The sequence below is a fragment of the Eriocheir sinensis genome, chromosome 35 (assembly GCF_024679095.1).
Source record: "Eriocheir sinensis breed Jianghai 21 chromosome 35, ASM2467909v1, whole genome shotgun sequence".
NCBI classification, from domain to species: domain Eukaryota; kingdom Metazoa; phylum Arthropoda; class Malacostraca; order Decapoda; family Varunidae; genus Eriocheir; species Eriocheir sinensis.
In genome coordinates this window covers 4,495,709-4,521,012 of record NC_066543.1, presented here as the reverse complement: position 1 = coordinate 4,521,012, position 25,304 = coordinate 4,495,709, and the positions used below count along the sequence as shown (strand labels likewise).

At 42.8% G+C, this 25,304-nt stretch overlaps 1 protein-coding gene and 1 long non-coding RNA gene across 2 annotated transcripts in view; both read left to right on the top strand.

The window, feature by feature from the left end:
* LOC127007286 (protein toll-like) overlaps positions 1-14,808 on the top strand; it is a 21,363-nt gene extending 6,555 nt beyond the window's left edge. Inside the window, exons 2-6 of the mRNA XM_050878058.1 lie at positions 2,114-4,080; positions 5,323-5,473; positions 5,864-6,000; positions 8,007-8,273; positions 12,799-14,808. Coding sequence (XP_050734015.1) covers positions 2,176-4,080; positions 5,323-5,473; positions 5,864-6,000; positions 8,007-8,273; positions 12,799-13,005 — 2,667 coding nt within the window. The 5' untranslated portion in view covers positions 2,114-2,175 and the 3' untranslated portion in view covers positions 13,006-14,808. The remainder of the gene's footprint in view (positions 1-2,113; positions 4,081-5,322; positions 5,474-5,863; positions 6,001-8,006; positions 8,274-12,798) is intronic.
* A 1,011-nt stretch (positions 14,809-15,819) lies between these two features.
* LOC127007290 (uncharacterized) lies at positions 15,820-16,328 on the top strand. The gene is made up of 3 exons (XR_007760159.1): positions 15,820-15,857; positions 15,904-16,133; positions 16,198-16,328. It is a non-coding gene; the product is annotated as an uncharacterized LOC127007290 (long non-coding RNA).
* The last annotated feature ends 8,976 nt before the right edge of the window (positions 16,329-25,304 follow it).

Below are 25,304 nucleotides of genomic sequence, written 5' to 3'. Positions count from 1 at the left end.
ACTACTACTACTACTACTACTACTACTACTACTTCTAATCGCGAAACGTGACCACCACCTACAGCGACCCCTGGCACATCCGCGCCCTTCCCCCGGTGGTGCGTCGCGCAATAACTTTCACTCGTAGCGATCAGACACGGATTGCCTCGCTCCGGAAATGCTTGGCAGACACTTATTTTAGTATGCTGGAGCTGCTTCGAGGTCAGTGAAGGTAAAAGGAGGTGCATGCGGCCCCGGGGAAGGAGTGGCACCGCTTGGCTCCTATATGTACTACGTGGGGTTTCCCGGGGCCTGCAAGGGTGGGTGTCTCACGCGTCGCGGGGCTGTTGGCTTGTTGCTGTGCTAGGAAGTGTTGCATCTTTTTTTATCCTTCTCATTATACTCAGACTCTTACTGTCATTCCACATTGGATTAAGTTATGTTTGACACTACCTGCCTATTGCCGGGGATGATGTGTCACGCGTTCGAGACCGATTTGTTGGAGTGCCGCCTGCAGTGATGCACACTCCAGTGCCATCGGTGAATGTTTTATTCCAGATCCAGATCCAGATTTTTTTATGTACTCTAAACAACAATTTCATGTATTCGAAAACTTATGAGGGCTTTATAAAGGAGCTTTGGTAGCAATAGCTGCTTAATTTGTTTATATAAATGAGATGGTTTTCTCTCACATTATCCTTGTTACTATAGCTGGAAGGGTAATGACTCGGGAATCCCAGTGGAAGACTTGTGCGGCACGGCAGAACCTTGGCAGGGAGAGAAGAGGGAGAGGAGAGTAGTATATCGGGAGAGGAAGATGCGTCTCTACTGTCTGACACCAGCAGCTCGCGGCGGGGAAGGTCTGGGAAAGTCCAGTCCCTCCCCTGTTCTGCACACACGCCATTTTCTCCACGTCAGTGAAGGAGAGGGTGGTGGGAGCAAGATAGTTGCGTGGGGGCGCAAATAATCGGGGAAGTGATGAAAAGCAGCCACGTGCGGGGAAAAGACAGGGAAGCTGCGGGGAAGTCCACCATCACTCATGCAGCCTTGTACACACATCAACAGGCTGACCACCGAATACACAATTATCAGCGAGACTGTCCCAGAGTAGCAAATGCTTTCCACGTATATTACCTACTTCTTATTGCGGTCAGGACGGGCTGTGGCGTAAATTCAGTCTCATCCCCCTGATTAGGTTTGTCCCTTCCTGATCTGGGCATCGTGGAACCCAATCTTTAATTATTAGCTATGTGAAGCATAAGTGTAAAGGAGTACCAAGGAGGACCTAAAAAGTGATGCAAAGCGGAACAGGTCAAAATAAGAAAAAGAGTGATTGGATATCCTAGTTATATACATGCATACGTCATCATTTACTTTCATAAGAATATAAATAAACTCTGGTGGGTCAGACCCCTACAAGCAATCGACAAAAGACTCAGTACTGTGTCGAAATTCATCTGTTCTGTGTATGTAAACAAAGCCCGGATATGAGGAATAATATGAACGCCACAACCAAAATCTAATTATGATTATACTTTGGCCACAACGGGACGGGTATTCACGTTGTCACATTTTTTGCACACCTCTGCCCTGCCCCGTGTGCAAAAATGTGATACAGAACGTAGGGCTGCTAAAAGAAATACATAGAGAGAGAGAGAGAGAGAGAGAGAGAGAGAGAGAGAGAGAGAGAGAGAGTTATTGCCTACAGCCTTATGGAATGAATAAGATGGAATGCTGGGCTGAGAAAAAAAGACAGTAAAAAGAGGCACATAGGATAGGACAGGGTGAGGAGTGATGTGGAGCAAGGATAAAGGAAGAATAAGGATAATAGGTCACGAGGCGTTTGTCTTACCCATGTATTACCTTTTTTTCTCAGCAGGTGTCTCATGGGTTATTTTTACTCCTCAGTGGCATCCTACATATTATAGTCTTTCCTATTATCCCTAGTCTCCCTCGTTTTCTAGTTATTGTTATAATTATTCTGAACTTGCCTTATTAATTTGATCCATATTATTGCCTAATGTGTTTCCAACATTGCAACCTTTTTATTGTACTGAACATGTAATCTTAGTCACTCATTTTAGATCATTTGTAATACTAGAAACTCTTCCTTATGCATCAACTTTTTCTGCAGGTGATGCAGGTGCGGAGGTGACCAGACCACACTTAAGAGAGCTGCTGATCTTCGTGGCTACCATGATGCCACAGATGCTCTGCTGCCTCCTGCTGGGATGGGCATGGCTGGTCACTGGTGCTGTTGGGTGTGGCCTGTGTGTGGAGGCTGGTGAGGGTGCACAAAGCTCCTTCACCTGCACAGGGACAGTGGACAGGAAGGTTCATTACTCAGTGGAGGTGTCCGACGAGGAGTTGCGGCTGTCATGTTCAGATGTGGTGGATGTTGATTTCTCACTCATGAATGGGTGTGATTTCTCCTCAGTAACACATGTACAGTTTCTTGGGTGCCCTCTTCCCACAGTTTCATATCAGGAAGTCTTGCAGAAAATTGGTGTGCAGTCAGGGAATCTCATATCATTAACTGCTTCTGTTGTTGCCAAGAAAGGAGTGTTGACACAGCAACATCTGCAAGGATTAAAGGAACTACAGCTTCTGCACTTGGCTGGTATACATGCTGTAGCAAACAACTCCTTTACTCAGACAGCCAAGCTAGAGATTATAGAAATTTGTAATGGTACCTTAAATGACCTACCACCATACCTATTCCATAATTTAACAAAGCTTGAGACTGTAATGCTGCATCGCAATGACATCGTAGAACTTCCACCAGAGTTGTTTTCCAGTACTCCTGGACTTCTTGCAATCCATCTTCAAGAAAACAACATCAGCAGCCTTCAAGAAGGTCTGTTTAAAGGTCTGACATTTCTGAAAACTTTGAACATCAGTAAAAACAAGATTGAAAAATTGTCCAGTGGTATTTTTTCTGATACATCTGCAATGGAAACACTAGACCTGAGCAGAAATTTAATCTCAGAAATAGAAACCAATACTTTTGTAAACACAATGGTGTTGAAGAGGCTCAACTTAGGCTACAACCAACTGAGGGCCTTGCCTCCAGGTACACTTGAAGCGTGTCATTCTCTTGAGTGGCTGAAGCTAAACAACAACAACCTGACACATGCTGGACTCTTCAATGCCTTCCCTGAGGTCCCTTCTCTCATCTACCTTGACTTGGGCCATAATGATATAACTATTGAAGACATGTATATATTTGCACTAAATAATCAAAATAAAGTGAAACATCTGCTTCTAAATAATAACAATATAAGTGTAATGCCAGATGCCCTCAATTTTGCCTTCATCAACTTGGAGACCCTTGATTTGTCATGGAATGTATTTAAGTACTTGGAGTTTAGTGCTCTAATATTTTTAACAGAGTCAATAAAGCTGAATCTGAAGCATAACAAAATAAAAACTTTGGACTTCAGATGGAGCTCTCTATCTGTTGAGAAAAAATTAAACTTGGCCCTGGAGGGAAATCAGCTTGGATGTGACTGTGAGAATTATGGCTTCCTCAGAGTGTTGCAAGGCAAGCCATATCCACTGTTAAATGATACGCTGCATATTGAAGTTGAAGACATTGATGAAGTTTTCTGTCAATTCTCTGATGGTGCTATGGAGAATCTGATGGATGTCACGACAGAGGATCTAACCTGTCAGTTGGCAATTGATGACATCTGCTCTTTTGCTTGGCGGTTCCATGATTCAATGCTGATCATTGATTGCTCTTACCTGAACCTAACATCTGTTCAATCATTAAACTTCACCGCATACCAGGACGACGAACAAGATTTCACTCTTATCTTGGCCAACAACAGCTTAACGAGCCTAGATAGCTTGCAGAACTATAGTAGTCTGCGCAACTTGTCCATGGCCTACAACAAGCTCTCCTCGCTCAATGTCTCTCACATCCCACCTCACCTCAAGGCTCTAGATGTACGGGGAAATAATCTCACCACCCTGCCATTTGCTGTCCTAAGCCACCTCAACACAACTGATATGAGCCTCAAGCTGGGAAGTAACCCGTGGCACTGTGACTGTGACCTCCTTGATCTGTTCCGATTTCTTCATGTCCCCTCACGCAAGGTAATTTCATAAAACATTCGTTAAATTACTTTTCTTAAAATGCCAATAAATTTTTCACCAAATTTTCTTAAATTCATTAGCAAATCTTTCCAGTCTTTACGGATGATAGACTTTTATCCATTATTGAACTGAAAGTACTTTTTCATTTTGAACTTAGTCATCTAATGAGATTAAATAAATCCTCTGGTTTTCTAATTTACAAAATGCAATTATATAAACCCATGTTGTATTGGACCTCTATATTCTGGATATCGAGTAAATCTGACTCTCTCAGGGCTCTGGACACATTTGTAAATTGAACTAAAGTCCAGGATATACAGTGTGTGGATAATTTAAAGGGGACGAAGATCTGGTTTTTATCTGCAAATTTGGTGTGAGTTTGCAATGTGTCATTTCAAAGCAAAAGCTGCCTGCCTCGTGTGCTGTCCCTCTCGAACCCTCACTGGAGTAGGGCTAAAAGAACACTGCTGCTCGTTGTTTTATATTATTTCTGTGACACGGGGAATAGTCAAATTAATTTTCGCTTTCAACGTTAGCTCAGATTTGTGTGCATCAGATGCAAATGTTAACTTATTCACCCTGAATAATCTTTCCCAACCCGTTTGATGTGTCCAGTACTTTTCTGTGCGGTGCTTTGTTTACAAGCACCACCACCCTCATCTGACTCACCACTTCTCCTTGCTCCATTGCACAAGACTTTACTCCAGAGCCATATAAATCTGCATTTATTGGATTCTGCTCTACTACAACTCCCCTATGGTGTCTTAATCTTTTGTGCAAGAATCAATCAGCATGGCTTGTAAATTGGAACAGAGTTGCTTGGGTATGCACAAAGTTTTAAACTTTGGATATTTTGGATTTTCTGTTATTCCCAATAAGGTCTCCGTCTAATTGGTCTGATTTATAGAGTGTTTACTGTATTGTTTATCCAGTTTGGGAATATACTATATAGCAATATATCATAGTTGGCACATTTATAGTTTAAGTTCTGACCATATCTCAAGTGATTCACCAAGCTGTAATCTTCAGCATCTTGCTAGTTGTGACAATCATGCTGCTGCCCTGTGTGTTGTTGTGTTGTGTGTGATGCAAAGTTTTGAGTGTCAGCTGTAATTTAGTGAAAGCTCCTTCAGTAAAAGACAAAGTGCTTTACACAGTGCCATAAAGACTGATAGGAAGGGAACATACACAAGAGAACACATTAATCAGTAATCACACTTATTCTCAATTGTTTTCTTGAAGGTGAGTGACTTCACACAGTTGCAGTGTGCTGAGGATGGTGAAGCTCTGATGAATCTGAATGAAAATGATCTCTGCCCATTCTTTCTTCAGCCGATGGTTATCGTCACAATTGTTGCCATTCTTATTTTCCTCATCCTCTTTGCTGTCCTTGGTGAGTAAATACCACTGGCACCCTCACTTTTGCTGTTGTTAGTAATTTTAAGCTATAAGTCATACAGCATCTTGATTATCAAGTTCACCTCACCTCTCTCCTGTTTTTGGTGACTGCATGCTAATAGAATTACTTAAGCTGTGAACTGAAAATGTGCTGCTAAAGTAAGATACTTGTCACAGTGTACTAGCACTTTGCTTACATTGTAGCTATTATTTCCATTTTTTGGGTGTAGTTTTTTACTTTTTAGTTTCATAGTATCTCCTGCCACCTCTTGTGGTGAATCATTTAATCTTAGACATGGGTTATTACTTCTACCTCATACATGTACAGAAATTTACATTATGGGACAAACAATAAACAATTTTGATTTTATATTTCCATTTTTAGGGACAGTCAGTTTCTACAAATACAAGCAAGGCATTAAAGTGTGGCTATATGCCCACCACATGTGTCTTTGGGCCATCACTGAGGATGAGCTTGATGCAGACAAGAAGTATGATGCCTTCATCAGCTACTCCCACAAGGTAAGTGGTGTTGTTTGGGTGACAGAACTTTGAAGTGATTTATTTGTCACAAGTTGCAAATGTTCATAATGTTTCCAACAACAAACACCTCCCCATCTATACCTTTGAATGACCCAGCCTCCTCCAGACATCTCTATAGTCAACCTAACACGATCATCTCACTTCTCGGGTGATTTCTTCCTTGTACTTTTTGCAGTTCTTGACGCACTATACCTGTCCCCCCCCTTATTCGTGGGGGTTAGGGGGCACAGACCCCTATAAATAGAGAATTTCCACAAATGTTTGGTGTCCTTGGGGAAAAAAAAAAAAAAAAAAAATCAGCAGTTTTATAAAAACTGTACTTAAAGCATTTCCATTACCTGATAGCAGCATAAAATGTAAAAAGCATCATTTATCAGCTATATGTACTATAAAGTGTACTGTAATTTACGTAAAATTTCTTACAAATCCGTAGTCGTTTAAAATTTCACTTAACTGTTGGGTATTCACCACGAAGTCTCTTTTAGTTTCTTTTTCAGCTTCAGGTGCTTAAGTATATCACACCATGCAAAATATTTACTAATGAATGTATCTTTCTATAAAAAATCAGGTAATAAAGATATGAAATGGGTGATACAAGCAGCTGTTCAGCAGATAAACAAGAAACTGACCATGTGTCGGTGCAGCAGCAGGGCTGGCCAGGTATGGGTACAGGTACTGGTAGTAACAATGCTGGCTATATGACACGGTAATGGTACCAGAATGCTCAGTACCAGTAGGCACTACTAGTGCATTATTCAGTATTCTTGATGCTGACAGGTCTTCAAACACACATACATACTAATTATGTATGTTTAACTGTCAGTATCAAGAATACTGAATGTTGAACAGGTGGTACCCACCGCTACAATTACAGTGTCGTATAGCCGGTACTGTTTGTACCAGTACCAATATCTGCCCTGACAGTTTTTTTTTTTTTCTTTTTACGTTTCCACCTGAGGTGCCGATAGGCTTTCTTTGTGGGGCCTGATGGTCGACCCTAGCCCATTGTGGCACAAGCAAGTGTTTATAGTGGCACCATCTTGCTTGGCTTATGCTGTCCCCCAGAGCTCATTATTGATCCTCTCTTTTAGAGAGAATCTAGTCTGGATTGAGAGGCAGTCTTCTGGACAGCATGTGGGTAGTCTTAGGCCTCTGCAAACTTGTGGCACTGGGCGGGACACTAACCCGCGTCCTACTGGATGCGGTGCCGTCACGCTAACCACCTAACCGCTAACTGCCCCCTGCAGACAGGAACTTTTTGTTTATGTTTATCACCTGTACAGCTATTTGGGATTTATGATCCAGTGTTTATACCCATTTCATATTTTCATCACATGACTTTTATAGATAGAAACACTCATTAGTAACTAATTTGCAAAGAATGACATACTTAAGCACTTGAAGTTGAAATAGAAAGTGACAGAGACTTTATGGTGACAACCCAACACTCAAGTAAGATTTTAATGACTAGAAATGTGTAAGAAGTTACATAAATTACTGTTTAATTACAGCACGTACACATTATAGTAATTACAGTTGAATAATGGTAATTATAATATTTAATGCTACTTTATGCATGTATACATCATTCTTTCCTTGGGAATGACTGGATCTTATGCGGATGGACCGTAAATATTTAGTGGCGCCATGAAAATTCCTTTGCAGAAGCCTTGGAGCATTTTTTTAGGAATGTGTGAGTAGCGGTCACAAACACCGGGGGGACAGGTGAACACATTTTTGCTATACCTAAAAGCATTTTTCAGGCACCATTTCTTTATTATTGCCAGATTCTAATGTATGGTGTATTAATAAAGTTTAATTGTAAAAGATTTTGAGAGAGAAATTGAAAGTGAATGATTTTAATTGTTTATGAAAGGTATTAAGTCTAGACTCTAGAGTGAAGGGTGAGGAAACTATAAAAAAACTGTTCATTTCTAATTAGTAGAACTTTTATTAATAAAAGTCTTTTTGTAATTCGTCACCAGGATGAAGAGTTTGTGATGAAGGTGCTGGTACCGGGCCTGGAGTGTGGGGAGCCCAGGTACCGGGTGTGCCTCCACTACAGGGACTGGGTGCCGGGTGAGTACATCCAGAACCAGATCATGCAGAGTGTGGAGGCCAGTCGCCGCACCATTGTTGTTCTCTCGTCGAACTTCATTGAGAGCGTGTGGGGCCAGCTGGAGTTTCGAGCTGCCCATTCCCAGGCCCTGCAAGACCGCACTAACAGGATTATCGTCATTGTGTATGGCAAGGTATGAGTCTAATTAAGGTGTATGTTGTATATGAACATATATAGTCTGCAAGAGGCTGGTAGACCTATGCAAGGCATCACATCAACTATTTTCCAAAGTAGGTACAAAACCAGAATTCACTGATCTTAACAAATCCAGATCCAATTGTCTCCTTTGTTTCTGTCCTATACATTTCAAAGAATCTCTTGGGACCACTCTTAGCCTCATTAGCTACCCTAATATGAGTATCTTTTTTCCTGTGCAGGTTTTCTCCTTTACCAGCCTGGCTAATTTAACACACCAATCCATGAGGAGCATTTCACCATTCCTTATTTTCTTAAAAATTCCTTCTTTAAGCTAGTTCTAGCTCAAATAAAATTTAACACATGATGGGGTCAGAAAATAATGATTTTTTTTTTAACTTGCAATTGAAAATCTCTCATTTAGTATTGGAAGTAGAGCTGATAATTAGGTTTTGTCCATACTTTTAACCTTATTAAACTTACAGTATTGGTTAGGTCTCATTGGCAAGAGCATGAATTGTAAATTATATTTCCTGAAGGCTGAAACTATATAATATATTTGATTAGGTTTGAGGTGGAGTGGTTTTGTCTCGGAGGCACCGCTGGACAATATTGAGGAGAGCTGCATCGTCAGGCTTGCTGGGAATTGGGACAAACATATGGCTCTGCCACTTAGGACTAGAGCTCTCCTGAAGAGAGACAAGGAGAGAGGTATATCAGAAGTATACCAGAGGAAATTTAGGGCCATTTCAGTGTAAATGACCTCTTACTGCTTACCTAGCCCTGAGAAGCTCCACTCCCCACTCAGGTGAGTGCAATCTGAACAGCAGATGGCTGCCACATGTTGGACATGGATGGGTAGAGCGCTTGTTGGGCTGACTACTTTGAGGAGTTGTAAGTGGTGAACTCTCCAAGTAGCCAGCTTCCGGTTGCTGATCCACCCATCAACGTCAGAGAGGCTGTGGTTGAGGAGTGAAAAGGCAGCTGGTATTTGTAACCAGTGCAGAACTGCTCAAAGCTGGAGGTGAGGCCATGATCCACAGGTTGCATGCAGTCTTGACTGCTGTATGGCATTCTTGTACCATCCCTCCTGACTGGAAGAGGGGGATGGTCTTCCCTATCTGGAAAGGGTAAGGGGACTGACAGGACTGCAACAACTACTGTGGTATTACACTGCTGAAATGTGACAGGCAAGGTGATTGCCCTTCTGCTGCTCATGCAGATTTTGCAAAGAGCTGCTGAAGCTGCAGAGACCTGAGCAATCCATGTTCACAGCTGATAAGTTGACAACTGACTGGAGATTCTAGCGCTTTGTGTAGTGGTGGAGCGCTGACGTGAGTTTCAACAGAGGATGTTTGCAGCCTATGTTTATCTCAAGAAGGCATTGGATTTAGTGCATCATCAGGCACTAGCATCTCTTGCGATTCCTTGAGATTTTTGCTATGCCCATTAGCTTGCTGACTGGCCTGTACTCTGGAACTGAAAATGCTTTGAAAGGGGGTGGCATGTGCAGCTTCTCTCTCATGAATGTAGGAGTGAGGCAGGGCTGTATCCTTGCCCCAATCACTTTTCAGCATTTGTATGGACTGGGTTCTAGGCAGAGTTGTGGACCAGAGTCTTTGTGGAGTTGCTTCCTAAGGACTCTGATCCACAACTCTACCTAGTACCCAGTCCATACAAGTGTTGAAGAGCGATGGGACAAGGACACAGCCCTGCCTCACTTTTGCATTCATGGGAAAAATGCTGGACATGCCCTCACCCCTTCACAGCACTTTCATTTGCAGAGTGCAGGCCAGTCAATAGACTAATGGTCCTTGCAGGAATCCTGTTAAATGGCAGGAGATCCTAGAGTGCCTTGTGATGCGCCAGATCAAACGCCTTCTTGAGATCAACATAGGCTGCAAGTATCCCCTGTTGAAACTCACGTCAGCGCTCCACCATAATGTGAAGCACTATCATCAGTTACTGATGATAGTCAACTTACCAGGCATGAACTTGGACTGCTCAGCTTCAGCAGCTGATTGCAAATCTGCATGAGCAACACATGGACAAACACCTTGCCTGGTACACTGATCAGTGTAATACCACAGTAGTTATTTCCTGGTGGTTTCCTTCCCCTTTCAAATAGGGATGACCAGCCCCCTCTTCCAGCCAGAAGGGATGATACCAGGTTGCCATATGCCAGTCAAGATTGTGTGCAACCTGCAGATCATGGCCTCACCTCCAGCTATGAACTGCTTTGCACTGTTACAGATGCCAGGTGCCTTTCCTCCCCTTAACTTTGCACAGCGTATCTAACCTTGTCAAGAGAAGGTGGGCTTTTGTTGATGGGTGGATCAGCATCTGCCACCTGCAACCCAGCAGCTGAAAGCTGCCCATGTGGAGGGTCTGCCTTTTACAACTGATGAAAGTAGTTAATCCAACTAGCCCACCGCCCATCCATTTCTTACATGAGTCAGCCATCTGCTGTGTGGATTGCACCCATTTGAGAGGGAGGCTCGGAGTGGAGCTTCTTCAGGGTTTGGTAAGCAGGTGGTAGGTCATTTGCATTGAGATGGCCCTGGACTGTCTCAGCAAGACTCCTGACATACTTCTCCTTTTTTCTCCTCAGGAGAGCTCTATAGTCATACCCAGCCATGAGTCTCTTTGGGCATAACCCACTCAGGGAAAGAAGGCTATATAGTGTTATTCATGTGGAGGAGAGAGCTGTTGGTGCTTCTGGTAGCAGAATCCTGGGGACCAACACAGAGCTCATAGCCAACCCTTTCAGTGCTTGTAGTAGCATTGAAATTGCCCAAGACAATGAGTGTGTCATGAGTGGGGCACTGGTCCAATACGGGGTCAAGTTTGGCATGGAACACTTCCTTATTTGCAGCTTCACACATCTCGGTTGGAGCTTACACTGCAACAAGAGACAGGACTCCCAGTGTGTTCTTGTCTCACTTGCATTCTACGCTCAGCAACCAGAGTAACCTCACCTACAAATGGCTGCAGCTGGCTGAAGATGCCTATTGCTATCCACTAAGACAGGCACCATTACTCATGCTGGACCAGTAGAAGGTGTACTCTCTACTACTGATCTCACCACTGCCAGGTCTCCTCATCTTGAGTCCCATTATGCTCACCTTCAGTCTTCTGAGCTCATTTGATGGGTAGGGTAGTTGGTTATCCTCTAAGAGGCTCCCGACATTTCAGGAGCCCACATGCAGAGGCCTCCAAAGGTTAATCCTGGGTCTGGTTGTGCCACACCGGAGGAATCCTCAGACACCTGGAACTCTTTGGGGGCTGGGATGTCCAGAACCATGGTTGTAGGAGACTGGGTGCGTGGAGCTTGTCAGACTTGCCTGATGCCAGCCTCACACACGTATCACAGTCTGATCGGCCGATCGTCGCCAGTGTTGTGTTTGTAGTGGTCAAGTAGAGGCACTGCTACTCACCTAAAATGCATGACATGATAGTATGATGCCTGTGTTAGGCTGACGCTCCCATACATCCCATTTCGTCGCCAGTTCCCGTGAGGAGGGCAAAATAAAACCAGTGGGAATGCACTACGTCGTGTTTGGCGCCCTGGCTGGTGAAGAAGAGGCAGGAGTACAGTGGGCATATAAGTACTTGAACATAGTGTTTATAAATAGAGGATTGCTCTCATCGGCTTGAGGACAGCATATGGAATTTGATTTTGTTTACAATAGCATTGCTATGCAGTGTGCTCCTATTAACATAAACTACATATTTAAATTGTGTATATAATATGTATTATTTTTGAAGGCATGGATACTTTGACATTTGGTCTTAAAATAAGTGCTTTACACTCAAGGTGCTGTGGTAGGCAATGCCAAAACTGTGAAATGTTGGTTAACAAAGGGTAAATCATCCCTGTTGTGAAGTGATAGCCAATACGGTCTATATCCACCAAGGAAAGAAAGAAAGAAATTGAAAAAGACAAGGTGCTTGAATATCAAGAAAGTTTTCTATATTGATGCACTTGACTCTGGAGTAGCCTGGAGAAGGAGCTTGTCCAAAACCTTGAATGGGTGATGATAATTTTGACCAACTGAGACTCGGTGACAAGAACTCACAAGTGTAGCTCATTTCTTGTATAACAAAACTAATTAAATTCAACATAGCCTCACCAATAACTGTAGTAATTCATAGAAGTGAATATACCCCTAGACATATCTGTTCCACCCACCTGTCAACTGCTTCACTGCCTGTGACTACATAGCTGGTCACAGCTGGAGTTATAGTCAGCTTCTTGGCTTTCACTTCTATATTCATAGTGTTCACACTACAGGAACATTTCAACACCTGTAAAGTTCGTAACAGTATGTAACAAAGATGATTTAAGTCATGAGGTTGTGACTGACTTTTTTCAAATGGCCTTAAGGAAATAGTTATTTTAAATTTGCCTTGAATTTTCTGGGTGCTATAAAATTGTTCCAATGTGTATACAGATACATATTTCCGGGGACATATATTTTGTGCCAGTTCCACATGATGCTAACTTAAAACTATAATTTCAGATTCCATCTGAAAATGACTTGGATGAGAAACTGAAGTTGTACATCACCACAAAGACATATGTGCGCTGGGGTGACAACAAGTTCTGGGAGAAGCTGAGGTACATCATGCCCCACCCTCCAGATCTTGTACAGAAGAAGCACCGCAAGCGCAGGGACACGGACAAGCTGGAACTATGCAAGTCCACCTCAAAGCAGGAGGTGTGCTGAACTGCAAAGAATCTTGTGATAATTGGGGTCACTTCGTGTGAATATGCAGTCAAGACAATCGTTGAAGACTTCCAGTGATTTCAGTGTATCCCCATGGAAATTTGCTCATTTTTGTGATTAATTTTTAGGTAAAATATTCAACACAAAGGATTATAGTTATTTCCCAAGAGACTTTGTGATGGTATTGGAGTTCACGGAATTAACCCCCAAAAGGACGGGGATGGTCGGCAAAATATCTCCTCTATAGTTGAGCATGTTTTGACATTTTACCAGAAATTGCTCATCTTCCATTATCAATTTCTTAGCTCTGCTTTGACCTGTAGCTTTGATTTCAATAGCATTACACTTTTCCATCCTTCCTCCTCAATCTCCTTCAAAGTTGGTATTGCTGTGGTGAAGTGATGAAGTGGAGAATTTTTTTTCGCATAGCAGGCCTGTGACTGGAGTGGTGCATGAGGTGGCGTGGCAGGTTGTGGCAAGTTGCTGAATACTCATATGTGCTCCTTATTTTCCTTATCCTCAAGTAAGGAATCTAATGATGAGAAACAAAAACACACATGCTGTCAAAAGAAGACTAAGGATTGAGGGGAGGAGTTCTGTATTAGGTCTAAAGGCAGGCTGACACACAAATACCTACGACAAGCTCAAATCAAGACTGTTAAAGGCAGACCAGAAAAGTCCATCACCCGTCCTTTAGGGCTTGATGTCATGAGGGTTGAATATGTGGTACTCACTCAATTAGTTGTAAACAGTGATGGCATGCACATGTACAGATTTTGTAGGCTGAAAAATGCTACAGAAAATAGTGAATGCATTTTTCAAAAGTTTGGCTAGTTGAAAATGCTGTTGTAGGGCTCGTGTGATTCTTTATTCGTGTTGTGGTGAGGTAAGTTGAGAGCCCAGCAAATTTTTTTTATGACAGCATAAAGGCTTTTGTCTAATGGGTGTATTTTGGTACTGTTCTGCAGTGGAGGACTGAATAGAAAGTTTGTGCTGGTAAGGACAACTCATGAAATTTTTTAATTCCTTGCTTCTATCAGGTAGGGTTCCTCATTCATGGCAGGTGTCTCAGATCTTTGCTCTCTACTTGTCATTAATAGGGAAGTCAATGGAGGGACACTGAACTATGCCATGTTTATAATGCTACTCTTGCCTGAGTCGTGATGTCTTGATGTGGTGTAGCAGTCACTCCATGCACATGACTCTAGCTGTGAGTCATGCATATATAATTTCTTGACAAATTCTATATAATTATGCATTTGGGCATACCAGGTGTGTGGGTGCGTGCGTACCTGGTGTGTGTGTGTGTGGGTGTGGGTGTATGTGTGGGTGCGTGCGTACCTCAGGTGTGTGTGTGTGTGTGTGTGTGTGCATACCTGGTGTGTGTGTGTGTGTGTGTGTGCATACCTGGTGTGTGTGTGTGTGTGTGTGTGCATACCTGGTGTGTGTGTGTGTGTGTGTGTGTGTGCGTGTGCGCGTGTGGGTGCGTGCGTGTGCGCGTGTGGGTGCGTGCGTGTGCGTGCGTGTGTGCGTGCGGCGTGCGTGCGTGATGTATAGCTGTATGCCTCCTTGGAGTGGCCTACACATTAGTATTCTCTATTCTTCCATTGTGCTGTCCTCACATTTCAAATTACAGACTGTGATATTAGCATAAAAGATTGTACTTATTTCTACAAAAGTTATTATTTTGATGTATATGTTATCTGTTAACAAAAATTATTATTTCAAAGAAAGTTTAACTAAAATTTCTATCTCCAAATTAATTGTATATAATTACTTTTATAAATATTTACATTAATAGAATTGGGGTTTCTTTTCTTCCTTTTTTTCTTTTAACCACGTTATTATTTTGCTATCTGACAACTGCAAAGTAGTAAATCCAATAGGTGGTATATCCAAGTCATTAAATTCTAGATAAACCCAAAGCATACTTCATTCCTAGTCAATTAAGTCAATGATATGAACCCAAGAGGAAATAGGTACAGTACTGGGAAGAATCAAACGTATGCCACAAGATATAAACAGGTACAGTACTGGGAAGAATCAAACGTATGCCACAAGATATAAACAGGTACAGTACTGGGAAGAATCAAACGTATGCCACAAGATATAAACAGGTACAGTATTGGGAAGAATCAAATGTATGCCACAAGATATAAAAGATATAAACAGGTACAGTATTGGAAGAATCAAATGTATGCCACAAGATATAAACAGGTACAGAAGAATCAAATGTATGCAAGATATAAACAGGTACAGTATTGGGAAGAATCAAATGTAAGGAAGAATCAAATATGCCACAAGATATAAACAGGTACAAAACTTACAGTTTTAGGAAGAATCAAATGTAATGTAACATGCCACAAGATATAAACAGGTACAGTATTGGGATATAAACAGGTACAGTTTTAGGAAGAATCAAAGGTACATATTGGAAAAGAATCAAATGTATGCCTCAAGATAATGCCACAAGATATAAACAGGTACAGTAATGGGAAGAATCAAATGTATGCCTCAAGATATAAACAGGTACAGTATTGGGAAGAATCAAAGATATAAACAGGTACAGTATTGGGAAGAATCAACAAGATATAAACAGGTACAGTATTAGGAAGAATCAAATGTATGCCACAAGATATAAACAGATACAGTATTAGGAAGAATCAAACGTATGCCACAAGATATAAACAGTACAGTATTGGGAAGATAACAGGTACAGTTATTGGGAAGAATCATACGTTTGCCTCAAGATATAAACAGGTACAGTATTGGGAAGAATCAAATGTATGCCTCAAGATATAAACAGGTACAGTTTTAGGAAGAATCAAATGTATGCCACAAGATATAAACAGGTACAGTATTGGGAAGAATCAAATGTATGCCTCAAGATATAAACAGGTACAGTTTTAGGAAGAATCAAATGTATGCCACAAGATATAAACAGGTACAGTATTGGGAAGAATCAAATGTATGCCACAAGATATAAACAGGTACAGTATTGGGAAGAATCAAATGTATGCCACAAGATATAAACAGGTACAGTATTGGGAAGAATCAAACGTATGCCACAAGATATAAACAGGTACAGTATTAGGAAGAATCAAATGTATGCCACAAGATATAAACAGGTACAGTATTAGGAAGAATCAAGATATAAACAAGGTACAGTATTAGGAAGAATCATATAAACAGGTACAGTATTGGGAAGAATCAAACGTATGCCACAAGATATAAACAGGTACAGTATTGGGAAGAATCAAACGTATGCCACAAGATATAAACAGGTACAGTATTAGGAAGAATCAAATGTATGCCACAAGATATAAACAGGTACAGTATTGGGAAGAATCAAATGTATGCCACAAGATATAAACAGGTACAGTATTGGGAAGAATCAAACGTATGCCACAAGATATAAACAGGTACAGTATTGGGAAGAATCAAACGTATGCCACAAGATATAAACAGGTACAGTATTAGGAAGAATCAAACGTATGCCACAAGATATAAACAGGTACAGTATTGGGAAGAATCAAATGTATGCCACAAGATATAAACAGGTACAGTATTAGGAAGAATCAAATGTATGCCACAAGATATAAACAGGTACAGTATTAGGAAGAATCAAATTTATGCCACAAGATATATCCAAATGTGAACTCGTGAACAACAGGAACAAAAAGGTTTTCAAAGAGTTATACAGTGAAGTTTATTGTTCCTTCAGCCCCAGAATGGAAGAATAGACAACCAGGGCAACACCGGCGTAGCAAACGACTGGAAAGTATGAAAAGACGGAAGGCTCTGAGGAGGAGGATATTAGTGTAGCTTAATACATATAATAAAGGACATCAGAGAAATTGCTATAGAAGACAACTTATTAAATGTCACCGGGGTCAAAAACTACCCCTGGAAAAGCTCAAAACTCCTATGAAAGTCTTGTCAAATATGTGTACTGGGTGCCCATGTATAAATGTCGAATGTCTGTCAGTCAGTCGTATCACAAGAGGAGGTGGGTGGGGGGGGATGTCCCTGGGGTATGTATAACGAGCCCCCCCACCGCCAGACCCCCCTCCCCGTGGCTTGCGAAAACAGGCTCAAATGTCTAATTTACACAAGGATTCTCAAGGATACCAGAAGACTATATAAAGGGCTAGTCGGCCTACACATGGCATACGATGAAGAAAAGTTATTCACCATCTGTCTTCCCCACACAAGTCTAATTTACACAAGGATCGATTCTCAAGGATACCAGAAGACTATATAAAGGGCTAGTCGGCCTACACATGGCAGACCGAGAAGAAAAAGTTATTCACTGTCTGTCTACGCAACACGTGAATCATTTGACTCTCATTCACGTGTTCTGACCAACGTTGCCAGATTGTCGTACTCAGCCTCCATGTTTGCCGATTTCCGACCCCAAAACTGCCTCCTCGACCCCAATAACTGCCTTCATATATAGTTATCGTTAAAATGGTTAATTATTGGTGTTTTTTTGGCAATAGCTATGGCTCTGAACCCGGTAAATACAAGGCTCTGAGTACGATAATATTACGATGACGTTACGCCACTGAGAAAGGTTGGGAAAGGGAACTCTATTGACATCGAAGGTTTAAATCGGTATTCTTAGACGCTTCTCTCTCTCTCTCTCTCTCTCTCTCTCTCTCTCTCTCTCTCTCTCTCTCTCTCTCTCTCTTATCTTTCATGTTTCCTTCGTCTGTTTATTTCTCGTTTTCTTTATCTTCTCCATGACTGCTCCTCCTCCTCCTCCTCCTCCTCCTCCTCCCTTCTCCTCCTCCCTTCTCCTCCCTCCTCCCTCCTCCTCTTTCCCCTTCTCTGCTCCTCTAGGCTTTCTTTCCCCTCCCCTGGCCCTGGGCTGCCACTTATGTTACGTGTTTATAGCAATAACTATTTTAAATTGTGACGCTGTTCATCTCTCTCTCTCTCTCTCTCTCTCTCTCTCTCTCTCTCTCTCTCTCTCGCCACGATATATCAGCACGCACTTCAGACACTTTCGGCGCCCCTTTATCTCGGCCGCTAAGTCACTATTCATAATGGATACTAAAGGTGTGTTGTAACATGGTCCCTCTTCTAATTCACTCCCTCACTCCCTCCCTTCCTCTCCCCTTCCCTTCTTCACTCCTCTTTATCCCCTGTTTTACCTTCGCCCTCTTCTCCTTCCCCCCCTTCTCCTTCTCCTCTTTTCTCTCACCTGTCCTTTCTTCACCTCCTTCTCCTTCTCTTCTCATCACTTTCTTTCCTTTTCCTCCACTTCTTGCTTCTAAACTCCTCCTCCTCCTCCTCCTCCTCCATCAACTCCTTAAAAAATCGAATCGACACACTGAATATCGAGGTGCTTTCATTTGCTCTGCGGGCACCAAGTGACTGTAGAGCAGATTAAATCATTAGAGCGAACAGCCTCGTAATGAGCCAATAGGCTTTCTGTTGCCTGCATTTCCATGTTTCCATGTTTCCTCCTCCTCCTCATTCTTCTTCTTTGACTCGCACTATAGTTCCTCTTGCCCGCACATCCACACGACCTCTGCGTGTCACGAAACATACGAAACACACTACATAGGGTGGAGCAAATGTTACCGGCGCCGATAACCGAATCAGCGACCGGGCCAGAGAGGAAGACACTCCTCTACCATCTGCCGGTAAAGAGGCACCCCATTAGCTGGGTGGGTTTAAGGGGCTTTTCCGCATCAGGCAGTCCACTACATGAGGTGGTCTAATAACGTCGATCCCTCCAAGTTCTTTGAGCTACAAACCTAATGAAGAACTAGAAATATCGGTCTACCTATTCAAACGGGGGGTTGTAGTATACAGACATTGGCAGGAGTTTATTTTCATCCTCCATTGGAACAATCCTCCTCCATTGGAACAATCTTCCTGCAGAAGTAGTGAGTGCGAATACCATCATCTTTAAAATTCGAATAGACCGTCACTTCGTACCGAAGTCCTTTCATCTGCTCTGCGGGCAGATTAAATCACTAGAGTGGGCAACCTCGTAATGAGCTACAGGCTTTTTGTTGCCAGTATGTCCACGCTTCCTCTTCCTTCACCACCTCCTATTTTTTCCCTTCGTAGCTCCATGCATCTTGTTCTTCTCCTCCCCATTGCCCTTCCATTTTCTTGCCCTTCTCTTTTCCTCCGTCGTGCTCCGTCTCTTACGGCATCATTAGTTTGTTACGCGCCTTCCATGTCTCGTTAGCGCAGTAATCTACACACGCAGTCAACATTTGCTAACGATGACGCACCGCCTCTTTTATTTCTTCTAATCGTCGATTGACGCGGCTCGTTAGCGGACTATCTCACCGCGGCGATAAAGTGATGATAAAGTGGTTGTAAATTTTGTTCTCACAACAACAGCTTCTTCTTCTTCGTTGTCGCCGTCCTCCTCTTCCTCGTCATCTTTGGTTTCAAGTTTTCCTCTTATTAATATCAGCATTATCATATTTCCCTCTAATTTCTTCTTTCTCTTTTTTGTAGTTGTTGTTTTGGTTCTCTTCTTCTTCTTTTACTTCTTTTTCCTTTCTGTATTCTTCCTCTTCACCTCCTGCTCACTTTGTCTTGATTGCATAAGCTATTTCCTTTTTCTTCCTTCTACTTGTTCTCTTCCTCGGTCTCCTCAACATCATCATCATCTCACTTAATTATTGCCCAATTATTGTCCATGCTCTTGCCGTTTTCTCCTTCTCTGTCTCTGTTACCGCCAGAAGGCGGAACGAATGATTGGTGGAAGGTGAAAGGGAAAGTATGAGGAATAAGATAAGATGAATAAGGCGAGGAGTTCTCTACGATGGTGTAGAGAACGAGAACAGGGACCTTTGGGTGTGATGTGTCATGTCTCCGAACTCTTCCTCTTCGAAGGGATCAAGAGGGTTTTACTCAACCGTCTACACTCCAAGTTCTTTTCTACTGGCTTTTTCCAAGTCCTTAAGTTCTATCTTTCTATTCCCCCTCCTCCTTTTTCTTATTCTCCTCCTAATTCACGTTCTCCTCCAAGTCCTTTTCTCCCTTGTTCAAGTTCTCTTCTTAATCCTATACATATTTCTCCTCCAAATGATGAACACACTTCTCAAAAGTCAGGTCACGGCGCACGTCCGTGTTTGCCTCGCGTGGCGGCGTCTGTGGCGGTGCGGCGCTGATAAGGACGACAGGCTGTGATGGAGGTGAATGGTCTGACGACGTGCTTGACTCATGATCGCCTGCCAGTATCCTCTCCGAATAAGCTTGAAACTCACAAGTGACAAATCTAAGGTACGACATATTTTTTCCACGTTTCCGCCTATGGTGCCAGTAAGCTTTCTTGGTAGGGCCTGATGGTCGGCCCCAGCCCATTGTGGCGCAGGCAAGTGTCTATGGCGCCGCTATCTTGCTTTGGTTCATGCTGCTCCCCGGAGCTCATCAATGACCCCTCTTTTAGAGAAAGAATCTAAAATCCGGGTTGATAGGTGGTCCGCTGGACAGATGTGGGAAACTGGAGAACTCGACGGTGACTGAAAAATCCCAGCTTGGTGGGCACGTCCAGGACGCGGTGCCGTCACGCTATTCACTCAGCCACCGATATAATATATATATATATATATATATATATATATATATATATATATATATATATATATATATATATATATATATATATATATATATATATATATATATATATGAGACATCAGTGATATCTACACGCATCAGTGGTCAGACGCACCTCGATATTCTGTTTACCGAGTTGTAAGATAAAATCCAGATCAAATTCTGACGTTTTAGACTAAACTCAAAACTAATGTTATATCCAGCGTGGATGACGGGCTGCCAAAACAAATCCTCACATAAACTTGATTAGCGTCGGCTTGGCTCCGTGTTGTGCGTGTTTGTGGCCGCGATAACATTACACTTTGATCTTGTCCAAACATCGCCTCAAGCACACACTTTTGGGCCGCACACTTCCTCGCGTCTCATCACTCACTCATTTAAGGCACAGCGGAGTGGTAATAAGCCTGCGGGAGAGTTTTTCGTCTCATCCTTTCTTTCTTTATTCGTTCCCTTTACTTTTTTATTTTCTTCCCATTCTTCTTTCTTTTTAATGTCTTTCCGTCATATCATTTCTTCATATTTTTTTCTATCCTCTCATTTAAAACTTCTTTCCATCCTTCCATTTATCTTTATTTCTCCCCAACCCTTCCATTTCTCTTCTTTTCCATCATGCGATCTTTTTAACTTTCTTCCCGTCCTTCCATATTTTTCATTTTCTTTTTCTTCCAATATTTCCTCACCTCTCCACCCTTCACCCATCTTCTCTTAATTTCTTATTATTCCTCTCTTCTTTTCTTCTTTCCACCCCGTCATCCTTTCTTCCTATCCTTACTTATCGTTTTCTTCCCCTTTAATTTTCTTATATTTTTTTTCTATTTCCTCTTTTCTTAATCATATCCCCATTCTTCCGTCAGTTCATGATTTACACTTCCCTCCATTCCTTCATCTTTCCTTAAAACGTATATTCCCCATCTTCCATCCTTTCTGTTGTTCCTTTCTTTCTTCCATGTCTTCCTTTTCAATTCTCTTTCCATCCTTCTATTGTCTTCCACGGGCCATTTCATCTTACCTCACCTTCTCCAATCTTTTCTTCATTGCTTCTTTTCCTGTTCAACTTCCCTTCCATTCTCTCATTTTCTCTCAAGGGTCATTTTCTCTTGTATCTCCATCTCTTCTTCCCTACCTAAAGATCGCACAAGTAACCAACCCACGCGTAGAGCAGACGTCTCATCGAAGTGTCGGGTCTTCTGTCGGTTCTTTTAGTGCGCCCGAAGGAGGAGGAGGATGTCTGGGAGAGCTGAGAGGGTGCGGGTGGCGAGGAAGGTGAAGTGGGTTGTGAGGGCATGGCGGCAGGGAGAGGGGATGAGGGTGCAGGAGAGGTGAGCGGGGAAGAGCAAAGGCGGTATACGGAAAGCTTGTCTGATAGGTGGAAGAGAGGAATAAAGTGTTTAAAGAAGAGGAATATAATAAACTGACAATATATATTTTTTTCGTGATGAATTATTAGGAGGAAGAAGAAAACTTTGGTCGGTATTTTAAGACAGCTCTCACATCATCTATTTCTTAAGGCCAAGGAGTGGGTCAGTCGGAGTGCTTCTTGAGGTTCACGGTACAGAAGAAGGGTCAAACTACCACCAGGGCCATAAAACTACGCCTGGAAATGCCCACAACTCCTACGAAAGCCTTGTAAAAATATGTGTTCTTTGGTGGCGAAATGTCTTGCAACACGACCCAAAGTCTTTTCCTCTTGTTTCCTTCCTCAATGAAAAATGGAAGAATCACCTCAAATCAAATAGACGCGTGACCAGACAGTTTACATGAGCGGATATAACGTGGACAGGCTTCTCCCTCCTCCTATTGTCCTGTCCCGTGTCCAACGTTCGATTCTCGGTGAATCAAAACCGTCGAGGCGCAAACACTTATTTTTTTTCCTTACAGCACAGATAGCAACTCAAGGGCAACAAAAAGATGTAATAAAAAAAAGCCCGCTAACTGTTGCTCTTATATAGCGATTATTATAGAGTGGCCAAAAGAGAGGTCAATTTCGGATGGAGAGGTGCCTTGGGCTTGACACACTCTTCTTGCACTGTCCTGACGCGTTACGAACAAAGAACGGAACACAATTACAAAGAGTCGCCTCGCTGATGGTGCTGTTCACGTCAGTCACTCATAAGTCTATATACACCAAGTCAAGTCATACGTAGGTTTGTGGGAGGAGACACGGCCGAGGCGTGGTTTATGCGTGACGTTGCTTGGAGCCAAACTAGAGAATGTAGAAACAGGGATTTAGAGAAAACGAGGAAAGGCGGAGTAATTTAAATCAATCACTTCAACATGCCCTCCCTCACACCCCACACCGCCGTTTGTAGTCATTGAAATTACAGTCACGCAATAGCACAATAAAAAGACATTTTTTCGTCAGTGGCTTGCCTGAACGCGCTGTGAAAGAAGGCAAGAATGCACATCCAGAGTGCACATACGGCCCCAACTTTAGTCACCCCTGAACTGGCGGATATTTTTTTTTTGGCTCCAAGTGACGTCATCCCGCTGCTCCGCCCTAAAACCCCCTCCTGCGTGTACCGGTCGCAGTTTTGAAGCAGAATGACTTGACTTGGTATATATAGACTTAGTCACTCACTTGTTATTCTAGTAACTGTTTAAACACGGTGGAGAAGATAACTTGTCTGCAACACGTCAACGCAGCTCATCCTGTCTCTCTCTACCGCCTGCGACTGTTCTTCCTCCTCCCTCCAGCCTCTCCCTGCTCTCCCCGCTCCTGCCACTCACTTCTCGCCCTCCGACCCTCGTCTTACCCTTTATCTTTCTCTTACAAGTTTTTGCACCGCTAAAAAGCTCATAATTGGCCCAAATATTTGTGCCTCACACCACGCCTCTGTCTTGAGTGGTGTCGGGATGCAGTCTGCGGTGTGTTACGAATGTCATAACACTCAAATGTCGACGCGTTAAAGAATAAACCACAAGAAATGGGTCACTCACTACTAGAGCTTCTAAAAAATAAACCACATACCAAAGAAATGGATCACTCACTCCTAGAGCTTCTAAAGAATAAACCACATACTATAGAAATGGATCACTCACTCCTAGAGCTTCTAAAGAATAAACCACATACTATAGAAATGGATCACTCACTACTAGAGCTTCTAAAGAATAAACCACATACTATAGAATGGATCACTCACTGCAAGAGCTTCCAAGTCAATAATCGCGAGCAGGAACCGATTGAGAGGATAAGAACACGAGGAGTCGGCAAGAGGCTACACGAGGCGGAACGGACAAAACGCCGGCACTAGGAAGAGGGGAGCAGACAGCGCTAGATCGAGGGCATGCAAACAAGAAAGGAAGGGTCACTGGTGCAACATGTCAAGTTTATGTCCCGGAATGGTTCAACCGAAACTTATTACTTCGGTTGACTGGGTGGGCGTGAGGGTGGAGGGGCTTCTTCTCGTGTTACCTCGGGAGGCCGTACGAGGAACCGAGATGAGTCAAGGAAGTCAAACAGGCCGAGACGAAGAACACGCGAGTTACGTAATATTTGGTTTTGATAACTGGACGAGGGAGAAACGCAACCACCGTGACGGACGCTGACTGACACACACACACACACACACACACACACAGCTTTAACCTACATTTCCTCTCGTCGCATCCATCAGCGTGGCGCCCGGCCTTCTGACGCTCCGCCAACCATGATTACACGTTCTGTCAGTCTGCCGACCCCCGAGGAGCCCCAAGAGCAATGCCTGGCTGTGTGGGGCGTAAGTGCCGTATTCTCAAACATCGCGGCGCTCAAGCACACGTATTTGACAAGGCTTCCGTAGACGCACTGAGCATTTCCGTGGGTAGTTGTGTATCCCTAGTAGTAGTCTGACTCTTTTTCTGTACCCTGAACGTGGAAAAACACTCATGTAAACCTAATTAATCTCTTTTTCGGCCTTTGGAAATAGCTGACGTGAGAGGCGGAAGCGTTTGAAAATACCAACGTAAATCCTCGGCGGGCAGAGGATGGGAGTCACGGGGGAGAGTCACAGGGGAGTGTCGAGTCGCAGGAAGTAGGTCAGGTGAAACTGGGGCCTTTGAGGGAATCGCGTCGGTCGAGAGTTGGCGTGAAAGACCTTCTAGGATACCCACGACGCGATTATGTGGAAAGTTGAATTATGACAACGAGGCAGGCCGAGCACTGTGAAATGGAACGTAACGAACTAAAAACAGCTTAACGTTTGCCTCATGTGAAGGAAATTGCCTTAATGGAGATGGATCACCACAGAAGTTGAGGTAATATGAAAATGGAAGAATATAAAAATCGAAAACGAGTTAAATTCACGGTTGATGGTAAATTAAGCGCCACCTTTTGATGAACCATTATGGAATACATTATACAAGTTGCGTTATAAATGATACTGTAGGAAACGAGACAATGGACACGGAAAAAAAGTTCAACACTGCAAAATATAACAACGTACAAATAACTGAATAACGCCTTTCAGTGCAATGTGAAATAAGACGAAAAACTGAGGAAACATCTTCTAGGGATATGACTGACAATAGAAATATATTAAAGACTGCTGTGTACGAAGGACTTTCTTGGAATGTTCAGCGTGTTGATAACGGCTGAGTAAACAGGAAGTCGGTAAAGCAAGACTGCCGTTATCGCGAGCCAGAGGCAACAAAAAGAAAACCAAAGAAACTACGAGGAAATTGTGAGCCATTGCTATTAAACGAAGAACAATGAAAGTGCCCAGTAA